The following is a 20,252-nucleotide window of genomic DNA, read 5'->3' on the forward strand; positions in this document are numbered from 1 at the left end:
CAACAACGTTTTCTCTTGAGGCTTTTGTGACAATGTACAAGGACTTCTAAACGCCTTGATGTCAGTTGAATTGATGGCTCTGACAATATGAGGGCAGCTTAAGAAACACTAGCCAGACTGTATTGGTAGTATAAGGCGATCTATTATGCGGCTTCGCAATCTTGGAAACCGGGGCCTTGGCTTTTGCTGCTAGATCATGGCCCGGGCTTGGAAACGCTACTGCCACCTGCAAGGGTAACGGCCAACGAAGGATATAACCGTGGATTTTATTATACTATATACAGTTATCTAATAAAGACTCTCGCCGCCAACGCCCGCCCCCATCAAACGCCAGACTATGCCCCACTCAAAACTCCTCTTTCTCATCTATAACCACACCCCAAGGGTGGTCTACCTTGCCATACATGATATCTACAAGCCAGCTCTTGATCAAACCTGCATATTCGCCAGTTTCTCCACGAACCATGGGGATGGGTAGGTCTTCGTCCTTATAACTGATTACTGTGACGGGGCAGACAAAGAACTACATAACCGTCAATATGGAGATTGCGGGGAAGGGAGAAGTTACGAAAAACTTACAGCAGTACCAGCAGCAAAAGCCTCGATCATGCGCCCCTCACGAACGGCTTCCACAACATCCTCCATGGTAAATTTCCGTTCTACAATCTCAACAGGCTCTAGCCCAGAAGCTGAGCCATCCGTGAGCCTCTCACGGACCAGTTGCAAGATGCTCCTCCGCGTGACACCATCGAGGATAATCTTCTCGCCAAGGGGAGCGGTTACTAGTTGGACCTTCCCCTCCTTTGAGCGCCAGACTACGAAGAAGTTGCTTGCGCCGGCTTCGGTAACAACTCCATCTAGGAGCCAGAGGACTTGGTCGTATCCCCGGGTTACCGCTTCTTGGTTTGCCATTAGGGTAGGTCCGTAGTTGGCTCCGACTTTAGCGAAGCCGAACCCTCCTGGCCATGCTCTAACACCATTTTGAGAGGCGAGTAATCTCATTCCCTTGGGTCCGCCGAGCGTTGGCATCTATTGGGCATTAGTATAATGTGATCGGAAGGGTTATTAAGTATGGACTTACGAAGGTCGAGATGACAAAAAGAGTGGCTTCTTTGGGAGTCGCAACGCCGAGGGCTCCAGCTGAACCGATCATAGTGGGTCTTTGGATGGCTGTTAATATGACATCCTAAAGGAAAGAATGTAGAATATCATGACTTACCTGAGGTACAGGAAAGTCCCTGGCCTGGACTTTGGGAGCCACTTTGGGCCATCAACAGCAATCATAGCAATGATCAACTTCTCCAGCTCCTTGGGATCAAAGCCCGGCAATGCAATACGTGTTGAGGAAACCAACTACTTAATCATTAGCCGATTATCCTTCTTTGAAAATTAACAAAAACTGTGGAACATACCATACGCCTGCAATTTGCATCGGGTCGGAATAGTCTCAATTTTCCATCAAAGCCTCTGTACATCTTCATCCCCTCAAAGCACTCGGTTGCATAATGTAGTGCAGATGCCGTAGGAGGAAGAGATAAGTTTCCATAGGGTTTCAATTCCGGTGCATCCCATCCAGTTCCCGCACGCCACACTGCGGTTATCATGTGGTCTGTACATTGTGACGAAGTATTGATGATTGGATCTCCTGGCTCGGGAACGGACATAGGAGTCTTCGTCTTCGTGAAGATTAGCTTTGAGGCATCAAGTGGCTGGAGAGCAGCCTCCCCGCCATTAGGTTGTGGCCCTGTGGAAGTTTGGGTGATCTTTTTGGCGACGGCAGCGGCCGTGAGCTCAGAAGTCTTTTGGACGCCATGCGGCGGAGTGATTGCGGTTGGTGCCATTGAGTCTCGAGTATTAGACAAAGGTTCTTGAAATATCTTTTCTGGAAACTGCGGGGAAAGTAGAATGGTAATACAGGAATAAGGTTTAAGGTTATGGCTGATTGGAAAATGCGAATGTGGAAACTATGCGTAGGGAGCAGAGCTTGCGGCAAGCCAGAGGGAGTGATTGTAGAACAAGAGGAGGAGGATAAGCCAGCAGGTGTGCAGACTTGTACGTGGTATAGAGTTTGGCTTCCTTTATGTTTAGGTAAGAAGAAGTCGAGGACTTAAGGGGCTGGGGTTTGTTGGGGAATATAAAGGAAAGAAGGCAAAGAGAAGGAGTCAGGAAGGTGGAAACCGAAGCAGTTCCAAGCGGGAGCTAATGGCTTAGCTCACCGGATCGGAGACCAAGGCAGAGCAGTGTCCGGCAGAGTTTTTGCAGATGCAGGTAAGGGTTTTACCAGTACTTAGTAACTAGACTCTCGAGATTGGGGCTTTCTACACATACCGGTCCCTACCTGGTGGCCACCTGCGCCCCCTAATGCCGATTAAGCCTCCAAGAGCCAACCCACTCCCGGCCCGAGCGGTTAGATTGGGGGGAATCCGAGAGAGGCAGTATCCAAGTTGGCTCTGGACTAATAAAGCGAAGTGTGTCATGTGCTGTGCAATTGCCAGTCCCCCAATTCGGCTGTTTACATACCTAGGAATGTCTGTCGAGGGGCTGATGCTGCTGATAAGAAAGTCTGACTCCTCCAACCAACGCAACTAGAGAGCGAAGCTGCAAGTCAATTGCATACGGCAGGCTCTCACCGCTATTTGCCAATTGCCAATGCTGCTGTCAATGTCAACAACTGTGCTGCCCTTCCGATAATCGATGGATCAAACGGCAGCGATACTGAGTAAGGAGCCATTTACTGGCGATGATCAAATCCGCGCTGTTGATGAAGTTTCGACGTTGATTCCGCCCCTCGCTTCCCCGCAAAAGCCGGTGCTAGCCGGCGCCCCCTATTGTGGCCGAGCATCGCCAGCCACCTGACTTCGAAGGGAACCGCGCCAACATTCTTTGTCTGCGCTGTGGTTGGGTGTTGCACGATTGTCCTCGTAACTCGGTACGTACCTACTATAGGGCGTATCTAGGATCTACCTAGCATTTAGGCCTAGGTCATGATCGTCATCACTCCTTGATTGTCTGGGGTGTACTGTACATGTACGTAACACAGCACATGTATGTTTCTTGGTGAGTTCCATTCAATGTTATGATGCACAATTGGCAATGCTCTATTGGGTATTCCTCGCACGTGTTGAACGCCGGACAATGCCCAAAGTGTGAACTGGGAACGGCCCATTCACGGGCAAAATCTATGAAGCTGCTGCACTGCCTGTCTTGCTCTTTGTAAGAGCTCTATCATGCGGCGCTCTCCTTCAGCTTCTGCTCATGTTCCATCTGCTCTCGTTTCTTTTGAGCGTCCTCGCCGATGCCTTTCACCCCCTTTACCCGTTGTCTCTCCTCATACATATCTCGACTCTTCATGATCCTCTGGACGATTTGCCCGGCATTGACTGCCGAAAATTGATGCGGCCCAATCTCCTTGTAGATGCCCATTTCTTTAGGCGCCGTGTATGGGTCGTAGGTCAACGGCATGAAGCTCGTAGGACCATGGTAGACCGCATCAGGAGTTCCCCAGGGAGTTGAAGTGAGATAAGCTCGAGTGGGCATAAACGGTGCTCCAAATACCACGGAATTGACGTACTAGATAGGATTAGATAGGGCTGAAAATGTAGCTATGTGGACCTAGAGCCTTACCTTGCATTGCAGGACGCAAAGGCCCCGCTCGTAGATGTTCATTATAGGGTAGTTAACCCCTTTCCAGCGGTTAATCACCTCATCATCATGAACACCAGCAACAACGAAGACAGGTCCATAATCAGAACCCTTGCCAACGCGCTCTTGTACAGCTTGCTCACTGTACCACCCTTCGTCCTCGCCAATCTTCTCCTCCGCCTTGATCACTTGTGTAAGGAATTCGATATGACCAGAGGAGAAAAGATCGAATCCTCCGTCGACATAAACGACCCGTTGCCCTGGCTTAGGCTGGGTGCCCTTACAAAGCTGGGAGAATACGCCCTTCTCTTCTTCGGTGCTACCTACTCTCGCCTCAATGGAAGCCGTCCAAAACCACACGCTGGAGCCAGGGTGAAGGCCAGTTTCGTCCGTGGCATACATTTGCATTCTTTCTGTCATCGCAGCCCCCTGGACTCTTCGTTCCTCCTCTGTTCCGGAGCCTTCTTCACCCGCGAGGAGGTTGGTGAGTGATTTGATGAAATGTGTCCGCGTACAGAGCAGCATCCTGCCAACAAGGTCTGTTGTCGAGATACTGGGCGTGCGTTTGACCACCTTGAACCGACCAGCAGCCTTCACATATCGATAGCAATCCTCCCCGCTGCTGTCCGACGTAATATCATCTCCATGAACGACGTATTTGCACCCGAAGTGCGAGATCCATGGTAGGGAGGTAACATATGGCGCATAGGGTACCGATTGGGTAACCCATCGACATGCATCCACGGCGGCGATTCTTGGAGAAAAGAATCAGCGACGGATCCTCACCGAGGGCGGACCGTGGTGTTTTACCGTTCATTCAAAGTCATCACCGTCGGCCCCTTATTCTCGAGGATCGCCTCATCGGAATGGATGCCGACGACGAGCTCCGTTCCCAGTTGGCGTGCTTGCAGCATTGCGCCAGCATGGCCTGACGGTTGCCACCGAATTAGCATAATACTCTGGGGCAAAGGATGGGAAGGATCTCCTTCGCTTTCGAAGGATGCGCGACGACTAACCGTGGTGGAAAAAGTCCCAGCACCCATCGACCCAGATTCGGCCGTCTAGAATCTCAGGGGCTGGCTCCCCGACGGGAAGCTCTTCCTCTAATTTGTGGTCGGCGCTCATGTTGTGGTTTTTCGTTGATAGCACAGGGTGGATGGTGACGGGTGAATGTTGGAGGTTTTCCCCACCTCTCAACGACCTGCCACCGTCACTGCTAAAAAGCTGGTGGGGTTCACACCGGCACTGGGGATTCGCCTATCCAAACAGGTCGGTGTATTAAGCTCGAGGATCAACGATTTACACAAGTTCAACTGCGAATCCAGGGGCCGCATACGGATATCCGCGACACCATCGCTGAGCCCTGATGGCTGTGTGTCTCTGTAACAGCATATCTGACGGATTACGGAGCCTCCGGGCGAGGTGTAGAGAACAGGACAGGACGGCATACGTGCTATTAACCTTAGTAATAAGACAATTAGACAGCATAAGCACATGTCTGTACTTCGTAGGTATTTAACAACTGGACTGCCCACCACTACGTAGGTGGCTCGTCCTGAGCATACTTCCTTTTGATAGTCCGTACTTCATACTGGAGTCTGGTTGGCACTCGAGTACCCCCGTCCTCAAGTACCATTGGTACGCACTGAACGGTTTGCTTTTGGGCCGCGCGCTTGTCGCAACACTGAGTGCGACAGGCTGAGAGCAAACCATATAGGTTTGATGTCCTCTGGGCCTTTCGAGGAATCTGCGCACGACGACCACGGTACTTGTACAGCTTTATATCTATAGAAGCCTGTGTTCAGCCTTTCCCAAGCCTTGTGGTGGGGGATCTCCGTCGGTGGAGACGAAGTCGACACAAGTAAGATTGGGGATCCAGAGCCGAGATGCAGCCCACCAACTTCTCCAGCGGCGGCGGAGGTCTGTTCTCCACCAGATCAGGGGCCAGCAGGACGCCAACATCGACGAGGCCCAGCACGAGCAGCGGTTTTCATTATCGCGCACCGTCCTTCAGGCGCAAGAATTCCCTATCCTCAAAGTTCCCTCTCAATTTCTCTGCGGTCCCTTACAGAGGCATCAATTCGTCCGAGGCCGATCAAGAGCTAGAACGAGACCTCCAGCAAAGCTCCTTCGGCAGCAACAAGCGGTTTACCACGGATGGTGTGCCATCTCCTACCGATTCACATATATCTATAGCGCCCTATGTCAATATGCTGGCCAGACCTGGGACCGCACATCAGGGGATGACCGTCCCCGTTAACTTTCAACCTATATTAACGCCTAGCCCGACCTTGGAGAATATTACATATCAGCATATACAGGAGACATCCTCGAAAAGGATATCTACATTGGACTATCTGAGAAAAGCGTAAGATTTCCTGGGAAGCCCCTTTCTCTTCCAATCTAATAGCGTTATAGTCATGAAGGACGAGTCTACTGGTTCAATACACTATTATTCAACAAATCCGATTTACAACGCATGCCATATTTCGACACCCGCAAACTGGCACGGCGCGCAACGAATTACCTCCTTCTCGGCCTCTCACTACCCACCATCCTCGACCTCAATTCTTCCAATTGCCATGAATTCCTAAAGACCTTGAATGCCCTCCTAGCCGAATTCGAGACCTACCAACAAATACATCCACCCGATGGATCGACTTCCATGTCCCGCGGCCGCTTTCCGCAGATGTTTAAACGGGCCACAACTTCTGCCGGTAAGGGCCGACGGACAAGCTCGGCGGCAGAGATAGGACTTCCAATGGGCAACGACTCCTCTGATTCGAAGGCGGCCAATGGAAACGCTGCTGGGGGAGGAACAAGTTCTGCTACATCATTCGCTCTTGGGGAGACCGACCTCCTACCCGGAGAGGAATATACATATTTATTAACGCCATCACTGCCGTTTGATCCTGATTTTTACGAGACTTTTGCGACGCTGTGCGATGTTTTGATCGACTGTTATACGAAGCTGATGGGCTTGGTGGGTTCCCCAAGGGAATGCAATCCCGCCATGGCAGAATTATTCACGAAAGCGGATGCTAGGGTTAGGAAGATTATTGTACAAGGGGTGGTGAAGGACTTCGAAGACAGCAGCAGGGCTGGTGTTAAGAGCGAAATCGCGGGCGTGGGTCGAGTCGTTCTTGGCGGTTTGATGTGAAGAGTTGTACACCATTGGGGGATTGGCGTCAGGTTTGGGATGGGATATACCGGCATGAATTAATGGCATGAATGACGCATGAGGGGCTGAAAGCCATATATGTAAGTTAAGATATACCTAACCAGCTCAGAGCTCGGAAGGAGTTGTGCCATACCCAACATAGAAATTACGTTTCTCAGGAAGCAAATCATATACCGAATTTTATTCTCGACTGTTTCAGAGACCCTGATTTACCCTTGCGATTACGGAATGTGATCAAGATATCGGAGGAGCTTACGAAGTAGGCTCATTCTGGTTGGATCTTCAAAAGAGTAGATGTTTCGTAAAGTTAAGTCATCGCGAGGGGTTGTACATATTAGAGCTCCGATAGCGTCCAAGGCCTTGGTACTTGAGTACTGCGTACCTTAGGTACGTAGTATATGTCTACCCAAGTGGATATGATCGTGGTCAAGCTTTAGTGACAGCTGGTAGAGTGATAGGCACTCCTGCTAAGCGTCACAGCCCAACTCCATCCGCCCACACACCGTCCACCTTGAATTTGACAAAAAGGAAGTAAAAATGAAGAATTTGACACTGTAGATCAGATACCATAACGCATTGTTGGTCATCACGATATGCCCGCTTTTTACACGGGCACATTTCAGTGCTTGACTCTATTTGGATAATCATCATGTAAAACAGTGTCGAGTCCAGCTCTTTCGACGGAGCTTCTGAGACGACGTACCTATGCCAGACAAGTATCTTTCCATGAGGAAAGACATAGAGTGTTGAGTCTAGCATCGGCAGTCGTCTCCGCTTTTCCATAAGCTATAGACCCAAAAGTGGTGGATCCTCTCGCACCAAGAATAAGCCCCATCGAGTTACTCGTCATACCCATTGAAATGAGAAGACAAGCAATCGCATAACTATCGATCTCGACGAAAAGCCTCCAATACCAGAACATCTCTGCTATTCCAAGAACAGACCAGGCACCTCCTGCAAGCCCACTTCCTCCAGTCACATTAAACATCGCAGTAAGAAGCTCGGACTCATATCTTCATCCATGTGGTCTTCTCAATTCAGAATAATGGTTCCAGGATCGGCGAGAATGCAGTACAGACGGTGAGAGGGTGGAGGAGAAAGCAGGGAATTGGTAGAGGAGAAGCCGCAGTGTGCTTCTATGGCGGCGCGTTTCCGCAATCCTTCTGAAAGAAGGGTGTCCGGGGACTTTCTCCCAAAGCGTAACATAGCGATAGAATAGCTGAGAGACCCTACAGTGTAGGATCTCTCTGTTTGTGTGCTTCGAATGCGATTCTTTGAGCGAGAGAGATGGAGGAAAGAGAAGGAGGAGAATTCAAAATGTGAAGAAAAGATAAAGAAACTCGACTAGCACTAGCTTGAGGCACTAGCCTGTTATCGGTTAGCTGCTGATTAGCGCCAGCTACGGACGCGATTCCGTATCCGGTCATCAACTATCGCGACGTGAATGAATTTCGAGGACAAGGCAGCGCTCTTGAAAGCAAAGGGTCTTCACGAACACCTGTGCGCTCGCTCAACTTTCATCCTGAACATCAACCTCCACGATCAAAGCTATTCAACTAAATCTTTTTCTGGCGCGCAGCCTCTATCTCCTGCAAGATGGCCGGGCTCTTCGGATCCAGCAGCACTGCGAGCCAGGCGAATACCCTCGGTGACTTGTCGAAGGATGTAGCTCTCAATAACCCACCGTCCGACAGCATCTCCGATCTTAGCTTCTCACCTCAGGCCGATTATCTTGCTGTGGCGTCGTGGGATAACAAGGTCTCGATCTACCAGATCACCGCAAATGGAGGCAGTGAGGGGAAGGCCCAAATCGCCCACGAGGCCCCAGCCTTGAGTTGCGCCTGGTCATCTGTATGTGCAATTATTTGGTAGCTTAGAAGCACCTTGAAACTTAAATACTGACTACGTTTTAGGATGGCACAAAAGTTGTAGGAGCAGGTGCAGACAAGGCCGCTCGGATGATCGATCTCAACTCTGGAGCTGTACAGCAAGTTGCCGCACACACACAACCTATCCGCTGTGCAAGATTCTTCAATGTTCCGGCATCGGGTGCGCAGATGTTGGTCACTGGATCATGGGACAAGACAGTCAAGTATTGGGATTTGCGGCAGTCAACCGCGGTTGCTTCGTTGGATGTTCAGGACCGAGTCTATACTCTGGATACGAAGGGGCCTCTCTTGGTTGTTGGAACAGCTGATCGATATATCAATATCATCAATCTGAACGAGCCAACTAAGTTCTACAAGACAATGCAGAGCCCGCTGAAGTGGCAGACTCGAGTTGTGAGCTGCTTTGGGGACTCGAGCGGCTTTGCTGTGGGCAGTATCGAGGGCAGATGCGCTATTCAGTATGTCGAGGAGAAGGATGCAAGGTAAGAAACTCCCGCCAATGTCAATAACGACACATCTGCTAACATGAATTTATTAGCTCCAACTTCTCCTTCAAGTGCCATCGTGACCCACCACAGAACAACATCACGAATGTTTACTCAGTGAATGCCATCTCGTTCCACCCACAACACGGCACTTTCAGCACTGCTGGTTCTGATGGTACATTCCACTTCTGGGACGGAGTAGCTAAGCACAGACTTAAGGGTTATCCATCAGTTGGAGGCACCATCCCCGCAACTGCTTTCAACAAGGACGGCAATATTTTCGCATACGCTGTTAGTTATGACTGGAGCAAAGGATACGCAAACAACACACCACAATATCCGAACAAGGTCATGATGCATCCCGTAACTCCCGAGGAGTGCAAGCCTCGGCCGAGTGTGAAGAAGCGGTAGACGGGAGCGGTAGAAAGTCTACAGCGGTTTCACTATATTGGAATTAGCGGTAGACAGGAACGGTTATGGTGAATGGACGAAAAGTTACGATGGTCGTGGGGAATCAACGGCCATCGTCAATGTATCTGGTACTTTTACTGCGGCGATTGCGGATAGTACGACATGGCGCTCCATACGATGGCGTTTGGGATTGAGACATAATACCATGGCATGCAACGGAGACTCTACATAGAAATAAAAGTCAACTTTCGTTGCAACTTTTCCATTTCCGTGATCAATAATAGGTTCAGACAAGAAGATGCTACTGGCAGCGTAAATCCATTATCATGCTTTCTAAACGCCTAGCTATCAAACTCCCCTTGGTAATAATCTGTTACAAATATCGTCATCGTTGCTCCGCGCTCTTCCCATTAGCTTGGCCATTTCCATGCTTCTCCGACCTCCCATCCTCTTCTTCATCACTATCATGTCCCACGCCGTATCTCTCTTGATCTATTCCCTCCGTAGTAGGAGTCTGCACGTGCAGATCATCTAACTCGCTCTCGTCAAAATCTGCAGCCTCCACATCCCTAGTAGCCCTTTTATGCCTGAGATTCTCAAGACCGGCACGGCCCCGTTCGCGAATACCACTAAGCGAAAGCGATGAGTCGCCACCGAGAACGCCCTTGTATCCGGAACGTCGACGACGGTCTCTCCAGATGTAATAGCCCCATGCTGCGGCAGCTATGATGACTATGACAAGGACAATCTCGCCGGACTTGTAGTAAGCCGACCATTTGGCTGCTTCGACCTTGGCCTTTGCTTCCTCCTTAGCAGCGGTGCTGTTGGGGTGGCCACCAACTGATGTCTGAATGCCTTTCTCACCGTCAATGCGGCTGTCGGTCGGCGTCCCACCGATACTTGCAATATCCACTTTCATGAAGCGATCAAGCATATCCCGGGTTCGTCTCGGGTAATCGAATGGAACCATGTGGGAGGAATTGTAGAATAGGATGTATGTCAAATTCCGAGCTTCTTGGTAGAAGCCTGCTGGCTGGCCCTCAAACTCCCAGGCCCGTCGAGGTGCCCATGTACCGGGCGAGAGCTCGAAGCCCTTCCCTCCGTTCCATTCCATATTGCTGATAAGGTCTTCTGTGCCGATGTGATTGCAAATAAGGTCCTCAGCTCCAGAAAATAACACGGTAGGGACTTCCTCGAGGAGATGTGGTAGAAGATGGATGGATGGCTTTGAGTTGCTTGCCCTGAACGCACCTCCTACAGCGCCGTTACATTCAGTCCAGCCAGTGCGCTTGTCTGGATCAATATTAAGAGCTTCCAGAACATCTTGTCGGCGAAGATAGGGCGTCATATCCTTTAGGTCAGGTGGCCAGTTCATGCCACAGCTAGGATAGCTGTCCTTCAGCCGGATATCGTACATATTATAACACTGCATACTGCCGTCCGAAGCCTGCGTTCCCGTCTCTTTGAGGATTTCCTGGAGCACCGCCTCACACTCACCTAAATCCACACGGTCACTGGCTCCATTCTGACTCAGCGCGTTCATGCAGATGGCTTGTTGCGATTCCAATCGTTTTGACAATTCGCTGCCGCGCTCAACCAGTCCCTTCTCATATGAAAATGTCAGGTAGGATTTGTACTGCTCTGCGGGTGAGATCCACCCATTTCCAATCAACATTCCCTTGAGTTCCCAAGGACTTTTCGCGGCCTTATTCCTTTTGAGAATCGCATCCGCAATGTAGGGGATATGTTGGCCAGCATAGGACTCGCCAGCCAAGTACAACTGTAAAGTGTCAGCGATAGAACTACTAGAGGTGTCAAGGAAACTTACATCGTCATGTTCGTACTGTGGGAAGAGTTTGAACCACTTCTCTAGAAATATGACAAATTGGTCTGCCATGTCGGGAAGTTCCCGCACATAGCTGTCCGTATCCACGAAACTGTAGCCAGTTCCAACTGGGTTGTCGACGAACATGATATTCGCGAATTCGTCCCATGATCCTGGGTTATATTCGAGGTTTGGTCCTTTTGATCCGTCCCTGACTCGATACGGCCCAACTTCCATCAAAGCACCGTCCTCGGAACTACAGCCTGGTCCGCCGTTCAGCCATATCACCGTTCGTTGTCTGTTCGCGATGTGCCTGTTTTGGTAATGCCAGAAGAATATGTTGCCATTATGCTCGGGGGTAACTTCGACGTGCCTACACCAGCTCTTGTCAGTAGAGTACAATGTTAAGCAATGGGCAAACATACCCAGCATGCATCTTTAGCAGTGGGCCCTCAGGAGCCCCTGGCAGCGAATGCACAAAGTAGTCGGCGGCTGACTTCTCTGCCCAGGCCATTGATGGCATTAACGATGCGATGCTCCATAACGTCGTCAGCATATTTGTACCGGCGTTCGCACGCCGTCCTGAGGGCGACGTGAATATCCGCATCGTGGATGCCAGTTCCCAGAAGCGGGCAAGTAGTTTGGAATGGCCGCGCGGTTGCGATATCTATCTCCGTCCATGAAAGTGCTAGTTGATGCTGGGCACGGAAATGTAGATGTTGATGTAGATGTAGATGTGTCTTCCGAGAATAGTACCTCGTTTCGGAGTTAAACGACTACGCGGCTATGCTGGCTATTACTGTGCCGGTATTTGTACGTAGTACTTTCGACCCGGGACTCGAGTAATCACTTCCTGGTTGAATCGCGTTATTATAAGTTTGCATGCAGTTCCTACAGTGTGCAACTGAAAAAGAATTTAGATGTTAACAGCTCAATAACTTCATTCCCGAGGCTTTGTCTTGTTCTTTCATGGGCCATTAACGATCCAGATCCAGCCACCCTCCAATATTAATCCCCGGGCGTCTCGGCAACGGTTGCCCTGCTAGTCAAGCCTCCAAATGCTTGGCCAAGGCTACTTCCAGGTGAAACGAGTAAGGTCACGATAAGATTAAAATAATGCTAATCCGTCTCGACGATTGTCGACGCTTTGCTTTTGATTCACTTGAACCAGAGTTTCTTAATAAAGCAAGGCATGACGTTGACGTTGACGTTGGCATCCCCACAACTCCATGCTACTTTTAGCCATACTAAGCCCTACCTAGGTACCTAGCACAAGTTCCAGACGCTACCTAGGTAAGTATGCTGTGAGTATAGTACGGTATAAGAAAGCATCGAGATCACAGGAGCAACAGAAGCGATTTAGCTATACACATATTGCTATCCGTTTGCACAATGTCCAGCTCAGTCTTCTATTGTATTGATACATTGCAGGCTATTTTATTCCAACCAGGACGGTAGGCTGGATTTCTAAATCGTGTGCAAAGAGCAGATCTATAATATCGATGGGCTGCAGTCATCAACAGTTAGAATAGCTCGCCAATACCTTTCTCCGAGTCTTTCTTGATCAAATCAACCATCCCCTATGATATGTTAGGCCTAAGTTGACTAACGAACACCGCAAAGACTTGCTGCTCTTTGGCTTACCTCGGGCATTATGGGCTCTCCCTTCTCACTCGTCACGTATCGAAACGGCATCTCTGTGCTTTCATTTTTGTTGATACGGAGTTCTGGGTAATCGGTATACGGAATCTTCTCAAGAGGGGCTGCCCACAGTTAGACATATAATTTGCACAGACGGGGGTGGTCCCCTACTCTTCTCTTGGACGACAATTCTTGTCACTCTCACAGCAGTATCGGTGGTCATCTGTTTTGGGCCAAGCCGACGGCCCTCAAATCCCTTCTTTCTCAATTCCGAAGTCCTATCTGTTACTCCTTAGTCGTGTCCGGCTCTTCTTGGATTTGAATGTACCTCGCGGGGGATCGTCCCCTGTTACGTATTAGTGCGTGATGGACATACATCTTACAACATAGGAAACATACCTAGAATGCCACCAAATAAAAATACATCGAATGTGTCGCCATCCTCGGGACTCAACTCCTTCGAGGCCGAAGGGTCAAGCAAGCAAACACGCGATTTATCAGCTGCATACAGGTCTTCTACGCTGTTTCCATCTGCCGTGAAACCAGGTACAACTTTCAGGGCCTCTGGTAACACCAATGACGGGGGTACTGATGACAGGCAGAATTTTGCACCTGCCATGTGAGATTCTTTTGCTATTGTGACATACTCCAGTTCAGACCAGGGGCCAAGCTCGTCATCAAGATGCTCGACGATGTATGTTTTACTGGCCATGGCTATCTGAGTTGGGCAAGACTATTCCAAGAAGGTGCGGATCGGAGCAACACTCTGCACACCAATCGGACAAATGACCTCCGCTGGACAAGAGATATATGGTATTATGGCTTAGAGCAGCACCCAAATATTGCCTTGTACACAAATCGGATGACTTCCTTGGGTGGTTGAGTGACGAAGGCTGGCGTATTGCGTTGCGGGGTAAAAGTCTTGACCTGGAATGCCGGCCGGTCTCGAACGCCTTAGAGAGGGAATAATAGCAGGATCGGTGTTGCAATGCAGCGGCCGTAGAGTGACCTTGGGGGGGGGTTTTTTTTAAAGCCTTGAATGATGATCAGGGTGATCCTTCTGAATCGGCGTCCTAGTTGAAACTGGTTCTGATGTCTTGTGACCGCGTTGCGCCAATGAAGACCGTTCGACACGGGCCCGATATGGCTACTCAGGAAGCGATGTGATGGGGTTTGTATATGTGGAAAAAGCGCTGGGCGTCGGCGGTAGATGGCTAGGATATTGAGGCTGGGTTTGAGGTTGAGGGTGAGGTATAGCCCTACGTCACTCTGACAGATATGAAACTGATAAGCACTTCAGCGTTATCAATTTGAAGATGGCTTTAGGGGAAAAGAATCGTCACCTTGACAATAAATTTCCAATTCACCAAAGGCGGGTTTCACCGTCGAAACTCTCGCAGCCTTAACCGAGCCGGGGCTGGCCAATCAAACGCCGCAAAATGCTTAGTAGTGCGCCCATATGTAAACCCCTCCATCTGCCGACCACTTCCCTCCACTTCCACGCCCACTACCACGACCACTTCCACGTCAGATCGTCACTCCAAGTTCACCTGTTCTACCTCTTTCTTCCGCATTCACTCCATTGCAAAATACCAGGAGGCTTTTGATCCAGGTCCCATTGAAACCTCGTCTCCTGCTAACCCTATCTTAAGACTCGGGTCCCTGGCGAAAGCAGGGAAGCAAAGCTCCCCCCCTGTTGTCTCGACCAATCTTGCTCACTCTTCGACCGGGATCCTGGGAGAATTGTTTTGACGACCGGGACGACAGTCGTCAGTGACAACGCAACCACATAAACAAATTCCGCTGTTAAACATCAAAGTTCCTACACGCATCTTCTACACTACTCCTTCAAGAAACACGTTTCTCTCAACACTCAACCCCGCACTCAAACGTATCGCACACGCACTACTTTAAGACAAGATGAACCCCCACCAAAAGAACAAGATCGATGTCAATGTGAGTAGTTACCTTCTCCCCACAACCCTCGCCTTCGCGGTTTCGGATGGAATGGTCTTTGCTAATCTCCATTCACAGTCCCTCTCTCCCGATGAGCAACGACTCTTCCGCCTCTACGGCAAACTCCCATCCAAAGCCGACCATCTAGCCAAGCACCTGAAGGACCGCAAATACTTCGACTCGGGCGACTACGCCCTTTCTAAAGCCGGCAAGGCCAGCTCAGTCGATACTGGCAGCGTTGGCTCTGAGCATCCACTCCCAGAAAACATCCCCCACCTCTCATCCCCGGGTGTAGGACATGCGAACCAAGGAGGTAGCGGCAATACCAACATCCACCATGGGGGCGGCGCCGGACTTCCCAGCGGAAGCCCTGTCAAGGAGAGCAGCTTCTTGCACCGGCAGACCAGCGTGGATGAGGTGGATGAGAACGACGTAACGGGTCAGCGGGCGAAGGATAACATAAGCCCTCCAGTTATCAAGGAGGGTATTCCGATTAGGAGATAAGCAGGGGTTGCGAGTCATGGGTGCGTGCTTATCATGAAGTACAGTACGATGAAATTACGATAGCTGGGTATGGCGTTACGAGGCTTTTAACAAGGGATTTGGTTTGGACAAGGCTTTTCGTTGTACATGTTGCTTCTACTTAACGGTTGTACCTGGTAGAGAAATAAATCGAAGTTTTTCCACTTCTAGCTTTTCGAGTCAATGCATTTTCAAGAGTGGGTACATGAGACAGTCAAGTAATGTGACTTTTATGTTAATTCGGTAACTTTTCTATTTCCTACAACGCCTTGCAATGCTCTACTTTGCACACAGAAACTTAAAGTTCAAGTGCCTTGACAGCCATGGCTAAAGCACCGTCAAACGTCTTGTTTCCGCCAATGAACCCTGCGGCATGAACGAACACGCCACCAGGAACCCCCGATATCTCATCCAGCTTCTCATCCCGGAATCCTCTCCACGCTTCCGGTAGCGATTTTCTGCTCTCAAAAGAATCCTTGGTGACAGGTACAGTCTGGACTCTCCACTTGGCATCCGGGGTAGGTTTCTCAGGGTACAAGACATAAAGAACTTTTGCATCCCCACCTTCGTTTCCCTCGAGTGTGTAGAGATGATCCTTCCATGGAACAGACTGGCCATCAAACACCAGTATCCTTCCCTGTGAATCATATTCTAGCCGCGTCGCATACGCCTTGTGCACAATATCTCTGGCGGGCAGCCATGCCTTGGTGTAGTAATTCAAATCCCTTGAGAATTCTTCACCGATCCGAGCGCTCGCGGTCAAGAACTTCTCATCCTCGACCTGTTGGGCCTGAACAGGATCCGCGGGTACGGGGTCGTTCCAGTTCGGATTGAGCCTCCCGACCATCGCTCCCAAGGAGAATCCCCCATCACTGAATCTCTTCTCCAGTCCAGCGGCGGCAATAGCTTTGGGGTCGTAGGCCGATATGCCGTTGTCGTGTGCATCCAATGCCTCGATGAAACTCTCGTAGATCTTGTTCCAGATAACACCGACCTCCTCTGCATCTTCCGCGACACTTAGATGATGCGCGATGATTGCCTTGCCAAAGTGCATGTACACCAACCCGGCAGATGACAGTTTGGTTGGGCGGCCAGGGAAGGTGGTGCTGAAGGTGCGCTGATGGTGATCATAGCGATTGGCAGCGGCATCGTATTCCCCGCCCACGTCAACAACTGTATGGCAGGTCTGGAGCAGCGCTGGGTCTCGTGTGCGGATGAGTTGGGAGGATTGGTAGGCGGGGAGGAGTCGGAGCATGTACACCGCAAGAGCTTCATCGGCATGGAAATGGCCATTGTGCGTACCAATGCTGATGGGCGAGGTCTTCAGTCTCTTTGCTGCTGTTTCTGCCATCTTCACGGTGCTCCGAAACATGCAGCGGTGTAGATGTATTGGATTGGAGATGTATCTGGATGTGTTGATGGACGAAGCTGAAGAGGTGCGCTTTCGTGGAGTTTAGAGTCTCCTAGCGCAGCGCAGGTAGCCCGTAGCTTGGAGGGGTGAGTGGTGAGTGGTGAGTGAAGCTCAAAGGGTGCAAACAGCCTGGACGGCCTGCCTGTCTGTGCGTTCCCAGCGTGCCACCAGATCCACGAGACGAACCAGCGCAATTTTGAATTTGGAGAAATGCCTGTTTGAGCTGCCAAGCTGGCCTTTTCAAGCGATTCATGATTTTTTCCGCCAGGCACTTCAGCATCTCCATCGCCATCGCCATCTCCCTGGACATTGCTCTCTCCTCCATCTCCATTACGCCACCTGGATTTCACCTCTAATCCACGACCCTGCGCCTTGCGATCGCCCTCCCTTGATCCTTCTTGACGCTTTCGTACCGTCCAAAACCCGGGTTGCAAGGTATTTAGAGCTGCGCGGAGCTTGGTAAATATAAATTGTTGCCATCCCAGTCCTCCACCGCACGCGACCGGCCGCAACCAAACATTCGATCTTCCAGGGAGCCTGCGACCCTTCCAGCCAGGCATCATCGGCGCACCATACATCTCTGCAGCGACGAACAAACTCTCCCACGGGTCCTGACAGTCATCCATCCGATAACCTCGCCCTGATAATACCCTTATCTGCGAAAAAGCCCTTTTCTCGCCTGCTGATAAAGCTTGTGAACGCGCTGATAAGGATACCCAGCCTACCTGGTCAGCCTGACGCCATCGTCTCCCCGTGCCTTCACGATATAAGGACCTTCAATAAATCCATCACCAACTCCCGCCGACGCGCTGCCCTACGCCGGCATCCTCCACGGTCGCAATACGTGCTTGGAACATCACAGAGCACCAAGCTGGGCGCGCTTCGAAGCACGCTCCGGCGCCCACTGCGCCCATGTGGATCTTCCGCGTGCTTTCGTCTACGATCTTCCTCCTCTCGATCATCCTCTCCATACCTATCTCCTTCGATGTTGGCGGACGGGACTGTGGCCTGGCCTTCTCTTTGTGTTTATTCCTGTAAGAACTGTCTCTTATACCCTCCCCGATCCCAGTTTAGCGCGCGCCTCGATACCATAGGCCTCCAGTATTGGAAGCTATTCACCAGCCTTGCTAATATTTGAACCCTACAGTTTCTACTTTTTCTATTCGATTCTCAAACTAGATACCCCCGATAACTCGAGAGGACGATGGGCTTTAGTGCAGATTATTGGCATGTTCCAGTGGATCCTGGTGCCAGGACTTTTAATATGGAGCATGAATCGATTTGCCGTCGATGCGAATAATAGCGGAGACTGGGTTGCGAGAACGTTTAGTGGCAAGAGAGCACAAAACACCAGCGTGAAGGAGTGGATATTCGGCTCCAGCGGCCTCCTGGAGTCGATGACTGTCGGAACTTGGTACGTGGTACTGCGGTACTCGACGCCGCTGTTCCAGCTAGCAGAGGGGTTCTGCAGTTTGCTTGTGATCCAAGCCGCCGGACAAATCACAAGATGGCTGGTTAACCGTGGCCGAAGTGATACCTGGATGATCGGGCTCCTGGTCATGTCCGCCTCCATTATATCCAGCTCGGTGTATTTCCTCTGGCGGATCACCAATTTCCCGGAAATCTCTAATGTCGACGCCATCCTTATTGGGGTCAGCATAACTTGTGCCGTTTTCCTATGTGCTTGGGGCATTGGCAGTGGCAGAGGGAATCCGGTCGAGAGCTCGCTCCTCTTCGCGTACGTGGTACTGTGCATCTACCAGATCTTCACGGACTATCTCCCTACCTCGGCAGAGGAAGCCGCATCGCCTCCAGCGCAACCAGAATTCCCTCCATTCCCCCCGATCATCATGGCTTCATACTCCACGTTAGTATACATCCTGTCGACGCTACCGTCTGCCGTCCACTCAGGCTTTACCTTCCTCTATGCGGCATTCCAAACCATCACGCCGTCCATCATAATCTCTCTCGCCTACCGGATCTTCGTTTTCTATGCAGCTACGCGTATCATTCCAGCTGTACGAGAATCTGGAGCTCGAGCCTTGTCCCAGGAACCAAGTCTTGAGGATAGCGACGGTGCTGGCAAACTCCTGGGGCTCCTAAGCTGGTTTAGCCCCAGCATTCTAATCGCCGTATACACTAGTCTACTAATGCAACACTTTTCAACCACATCCGCAGAAGGAAACAGCGCGGAGTGGTGGACCATGCAGGGTGGTGATACTGGTGGTAATATCTGGCGTTGGGTAAACGTCGTTGGAACGATGGGGCTATATGCCTTGGAGCTGTACCTGGGCAAGGAAGACATGGACGGCGGACTTACCGGTCACTGGAAGACCGACTGATCCAATCTGGAAGGGATCTCATATGTCAGTAGCCACGGGCCCATACGAAGCAAATGGCGGCACGATATGACAGGATATCGAAATGATGAAGAAAAAGATCTAGGTATAGAGAGAGCATGAGAGTGGAGGATATATTGGGTGCGATTTCTCCAGAGGGTTTCCTGTACACGATATGGGAGGCAGAGTTCTTAAGAACTGGGGCGTCATGTGTGTGTTACACCTGGGCGGCGTTGGGGACGATCATATTCCAGGCAGGCTATACTGTACATACACGACATTATTGTTGAGGCACATCGAGCTCTATCGGTGGGCCAGAGCGTAAGCACCACCACCACCACTTGGAGGATGGATTGATAGATACCCGTTTTTCCGGCCCACCACAATCGTCCCGGGTGGTTTTTAGTTAATACACAAGAGAGGGCGGCCGATAGCTGGGTACTTGTGAGGTTGAATTGAAACTCGATTGATTTCATGTTTGGTTTCCCCTTTCTCCCCTTTGGCAGTGAGTGTCGGTGTGAGGGCGTCCTCGAATCGGGCATTTTCCATACGCGGACTCGTCATGTTCCAGCCTTCAGTAGTTCGGTTACCGAGCGTTGCGTCTCCACAGTGGCCGGAGCTCAGCATCCATGCTCACCGCTCCGGCACTGGCTGGCGATGATGTCGGCGGTCTGTCGCCCACAGCAGAGCTCTGAGTACGGAGCATCGACAGTACAACGTACCTTACATATCGGAAGTCTGCAGTAATAGATAGGAAGAAGCACCACAACACAATATCCAGAGAGAGAATACGAAGAGTCATAGTCCCTACCGGTAGAGCTTTGTTGACGAGCGGAAGCCTGTGCCTTTCCCCCCCTAGCGTGCCATGTGCCCCCGTTCTCCATATCTCCACCGTCTATCTCAACAATCGCCGGGGCCAGGGGGGGAGCTTGGGCCTTCCATCAGGAATC

The 20,252-nt window shown here is 50.7% G+C and overlaps 9 protein-coding genes across 9 annotated transcripts; 4 read left to right on the forward strand and 5 right to left on the reverse strand.

Annotated features, from left to right (window-relative positions):
- Positions 1 to 346: 346 nt before the first annotated feature.
- BP5553_05356 (Branched-chain-amino-acid aminotransferase) lies at positions 347 to 1,841 on the reverse strand (the record flags this gene model as incomplete). Its single annotated transcript, XM_032013979.1, has 5 exons — positions 347 to 523; positions 580 to 1,029; positions 1,082 to 1,160; positions 1,220 to 1,353; positions 1,413 to 1,841. The coding sequence occupies 5 exons, from the start codon at positions 1,839 to 1,841 to the stop codon at positions 347 to 349; spliced, it is 1,269 nt and encodes a 422-aa protein (XP_031870579.1).
- A 1,384-nt stretch (positions 1,842 to 3,225) lies between these two features.
- On the reverse strand, positions 3,226 to 4,767 carry BP5553_05357 (Phosphoethanolamine cytidylyltransferas-like protein; the record flags this gene model as incomplete). The annotated part of the gene is made up of 4 exons (XM_032013980.1): positions 3,226 to 3,570; positions 3,625 to 4,396; positions 4,453 to 4,570; positions 4,659 to 4,767. The coding sequence occupies 4 exons, from the start codon at positions 4,765 to 4,767 to the stop codon at positions 3,226 to 3,228; spliced, it is 1,344 nt and encodes a 447-aa protein (XP_031870580.1).
- Positions 4,768 to 5,528: 761 nt separating this feature from the next.
- Positions 5,529 to 6,802, forward strand: BP5553_05358 (Uncharacterized protein; the record flags this gene model as incomplete). Its single annotated transcript, XM_032013981.1, has 2 exons — positions 5,529 to 6,010; positions 6,061 to 6,802. 2 exons carry the CDS (start codon positions 5,529 to 5,531, stop codon positions 6,800 to 6,802), a joined length of 1,224 nt encoding a protein of 407 aa, XP_031870581.1.
- Positions 6,803 to 8,419: 1,617 nt separating this feature from the next.
- Positions 8,420 to 9,608, forward strand: BP5553_05359 (putative Poly(A)+ RNA export protein; the record flags this gene model as incomplete). Its single annotated transcript, XM_032013982.1, has 3 exons — positions 8,420 to 8,674; positions 8,737 to 9,194; positions 9,251 to 9,608. 3 exons carry the CDS (start codon positions 8,420 to 8,422, stop codon positions 9,606 to 9,608), a joined length of 1,071 nt encoding a protein of 356 aa, XP_031870582.1.
- Positions 9,609 to 9,993: 385 nt separating this feature from the next.
- On the reverse strand, positions 9,994 to 12,040 carry BP5553_05360 (Carboxypeptidase; the record flags this gene model as incomplete). The annotated part of the gene is made up of 3 exons (XM_032013983.1): positions 9,994 to 11,388; positions 11,437 to 11,806; positions 11,859 to 12,040. 3 exons carry the CDS (start codon positions 12,038 to 12,040, stop codon positions 9,994 to 9,996), a joined length of 1,947 nt encoding a protein of 648 aa, XP_031870583.1.
- Positions 12,041 to 12,956: 916 nt separating this feature from the next.
- On the reverse strand, positions 12,957 to 13,786 carry BP5553_05361 (putative DUF431-containing protein; the record flags this gene model as incomplete). Its single annotated transcript, XM_032013984.1, has 5 exons — positions 12,957 to 13,013; positions 13,078 to 13,196; positions 13,246 to 13,356; positions 13,403 to 13,420; positions 13,474 to 13,786. 5 exons carry the CDS (start codon positions 13,784 to 13,786, stop codon positions 12,957 to 12,959), a joined length of 618 nt encoding a protein of 205 aa, XP_031870584.1.
- A 1,208-nt stretch (positions 13,787 to 14,994) lies between these two features.
- BP5553_05362 (mRNA stability protein) lies at positions 14,995 to 15,534 on the forward strand (the record flags this gene model as incomplete). The annotated part of the gene is made up of 2 exons (XM_032013985.1): positions 14,995 to 15,030; positions 15,109 to 15,534. 2 exons carry the CDS (start codon positions 14,995 to 14,997, stop codon positions 15,532 to 15,534), a joined length of 462 nt encoding a protein of 153 aa, XP_031870585.1.
- A 316-nt stretch (positions 15,535 to 15,850) lies between these two features.
- Positions 15,851 to 16,903, reverse strand: BP5553_05363 (uncharacterized protein; the record flags this gene model as incomplete). The annotated part of the gene is made up of 1 exon (XM_032013986.1): positions 15,851 to 16,903. One exon carries the CDS (start codon positions 16,901 to 16,903, stop codon positions 15,851 to 15,853), a length of 1,053 nt encoding a protein of 350 aa, XP_031870586.1.
- A 972-nt stretch (positions 16,904 to 17,875) lies between these two features.
- Positions 17,876 to 19,305, forward strand: BP5553_05364 (ER membrane protein-like protein; the record flags this gene model as incomplete). The annotated part of the gene is made up of 2 exons (XM_032013987.1): positions 17,876 to 17,997; positions 18,111 to 19,305. 2 exons carry the CDS (start codon positions 17,876 to 17,878, stop codon positions 19,303 to 19,305), a joined length of 1,317 nt encoding a protein of 438 aa, XP_031870587.1.
- Positions 19,306 to 20,252: the final 947 nt, after the last annotated feature.

This window comes from Venustampulla echinocandica, assembly GCF_003357145.1.
Source record: "Venustampulla echinocandica strain BP 5553 chromosome Unknown scaffold_2, whole genome shotgun sequence".
Lineage (NCBI taxonomy): Eukaryota > Fungi > Ascomycota > Leotiomycetes > Helotiales > Pleuroascaceae > Venustampulla > Venustampulla echinocandica.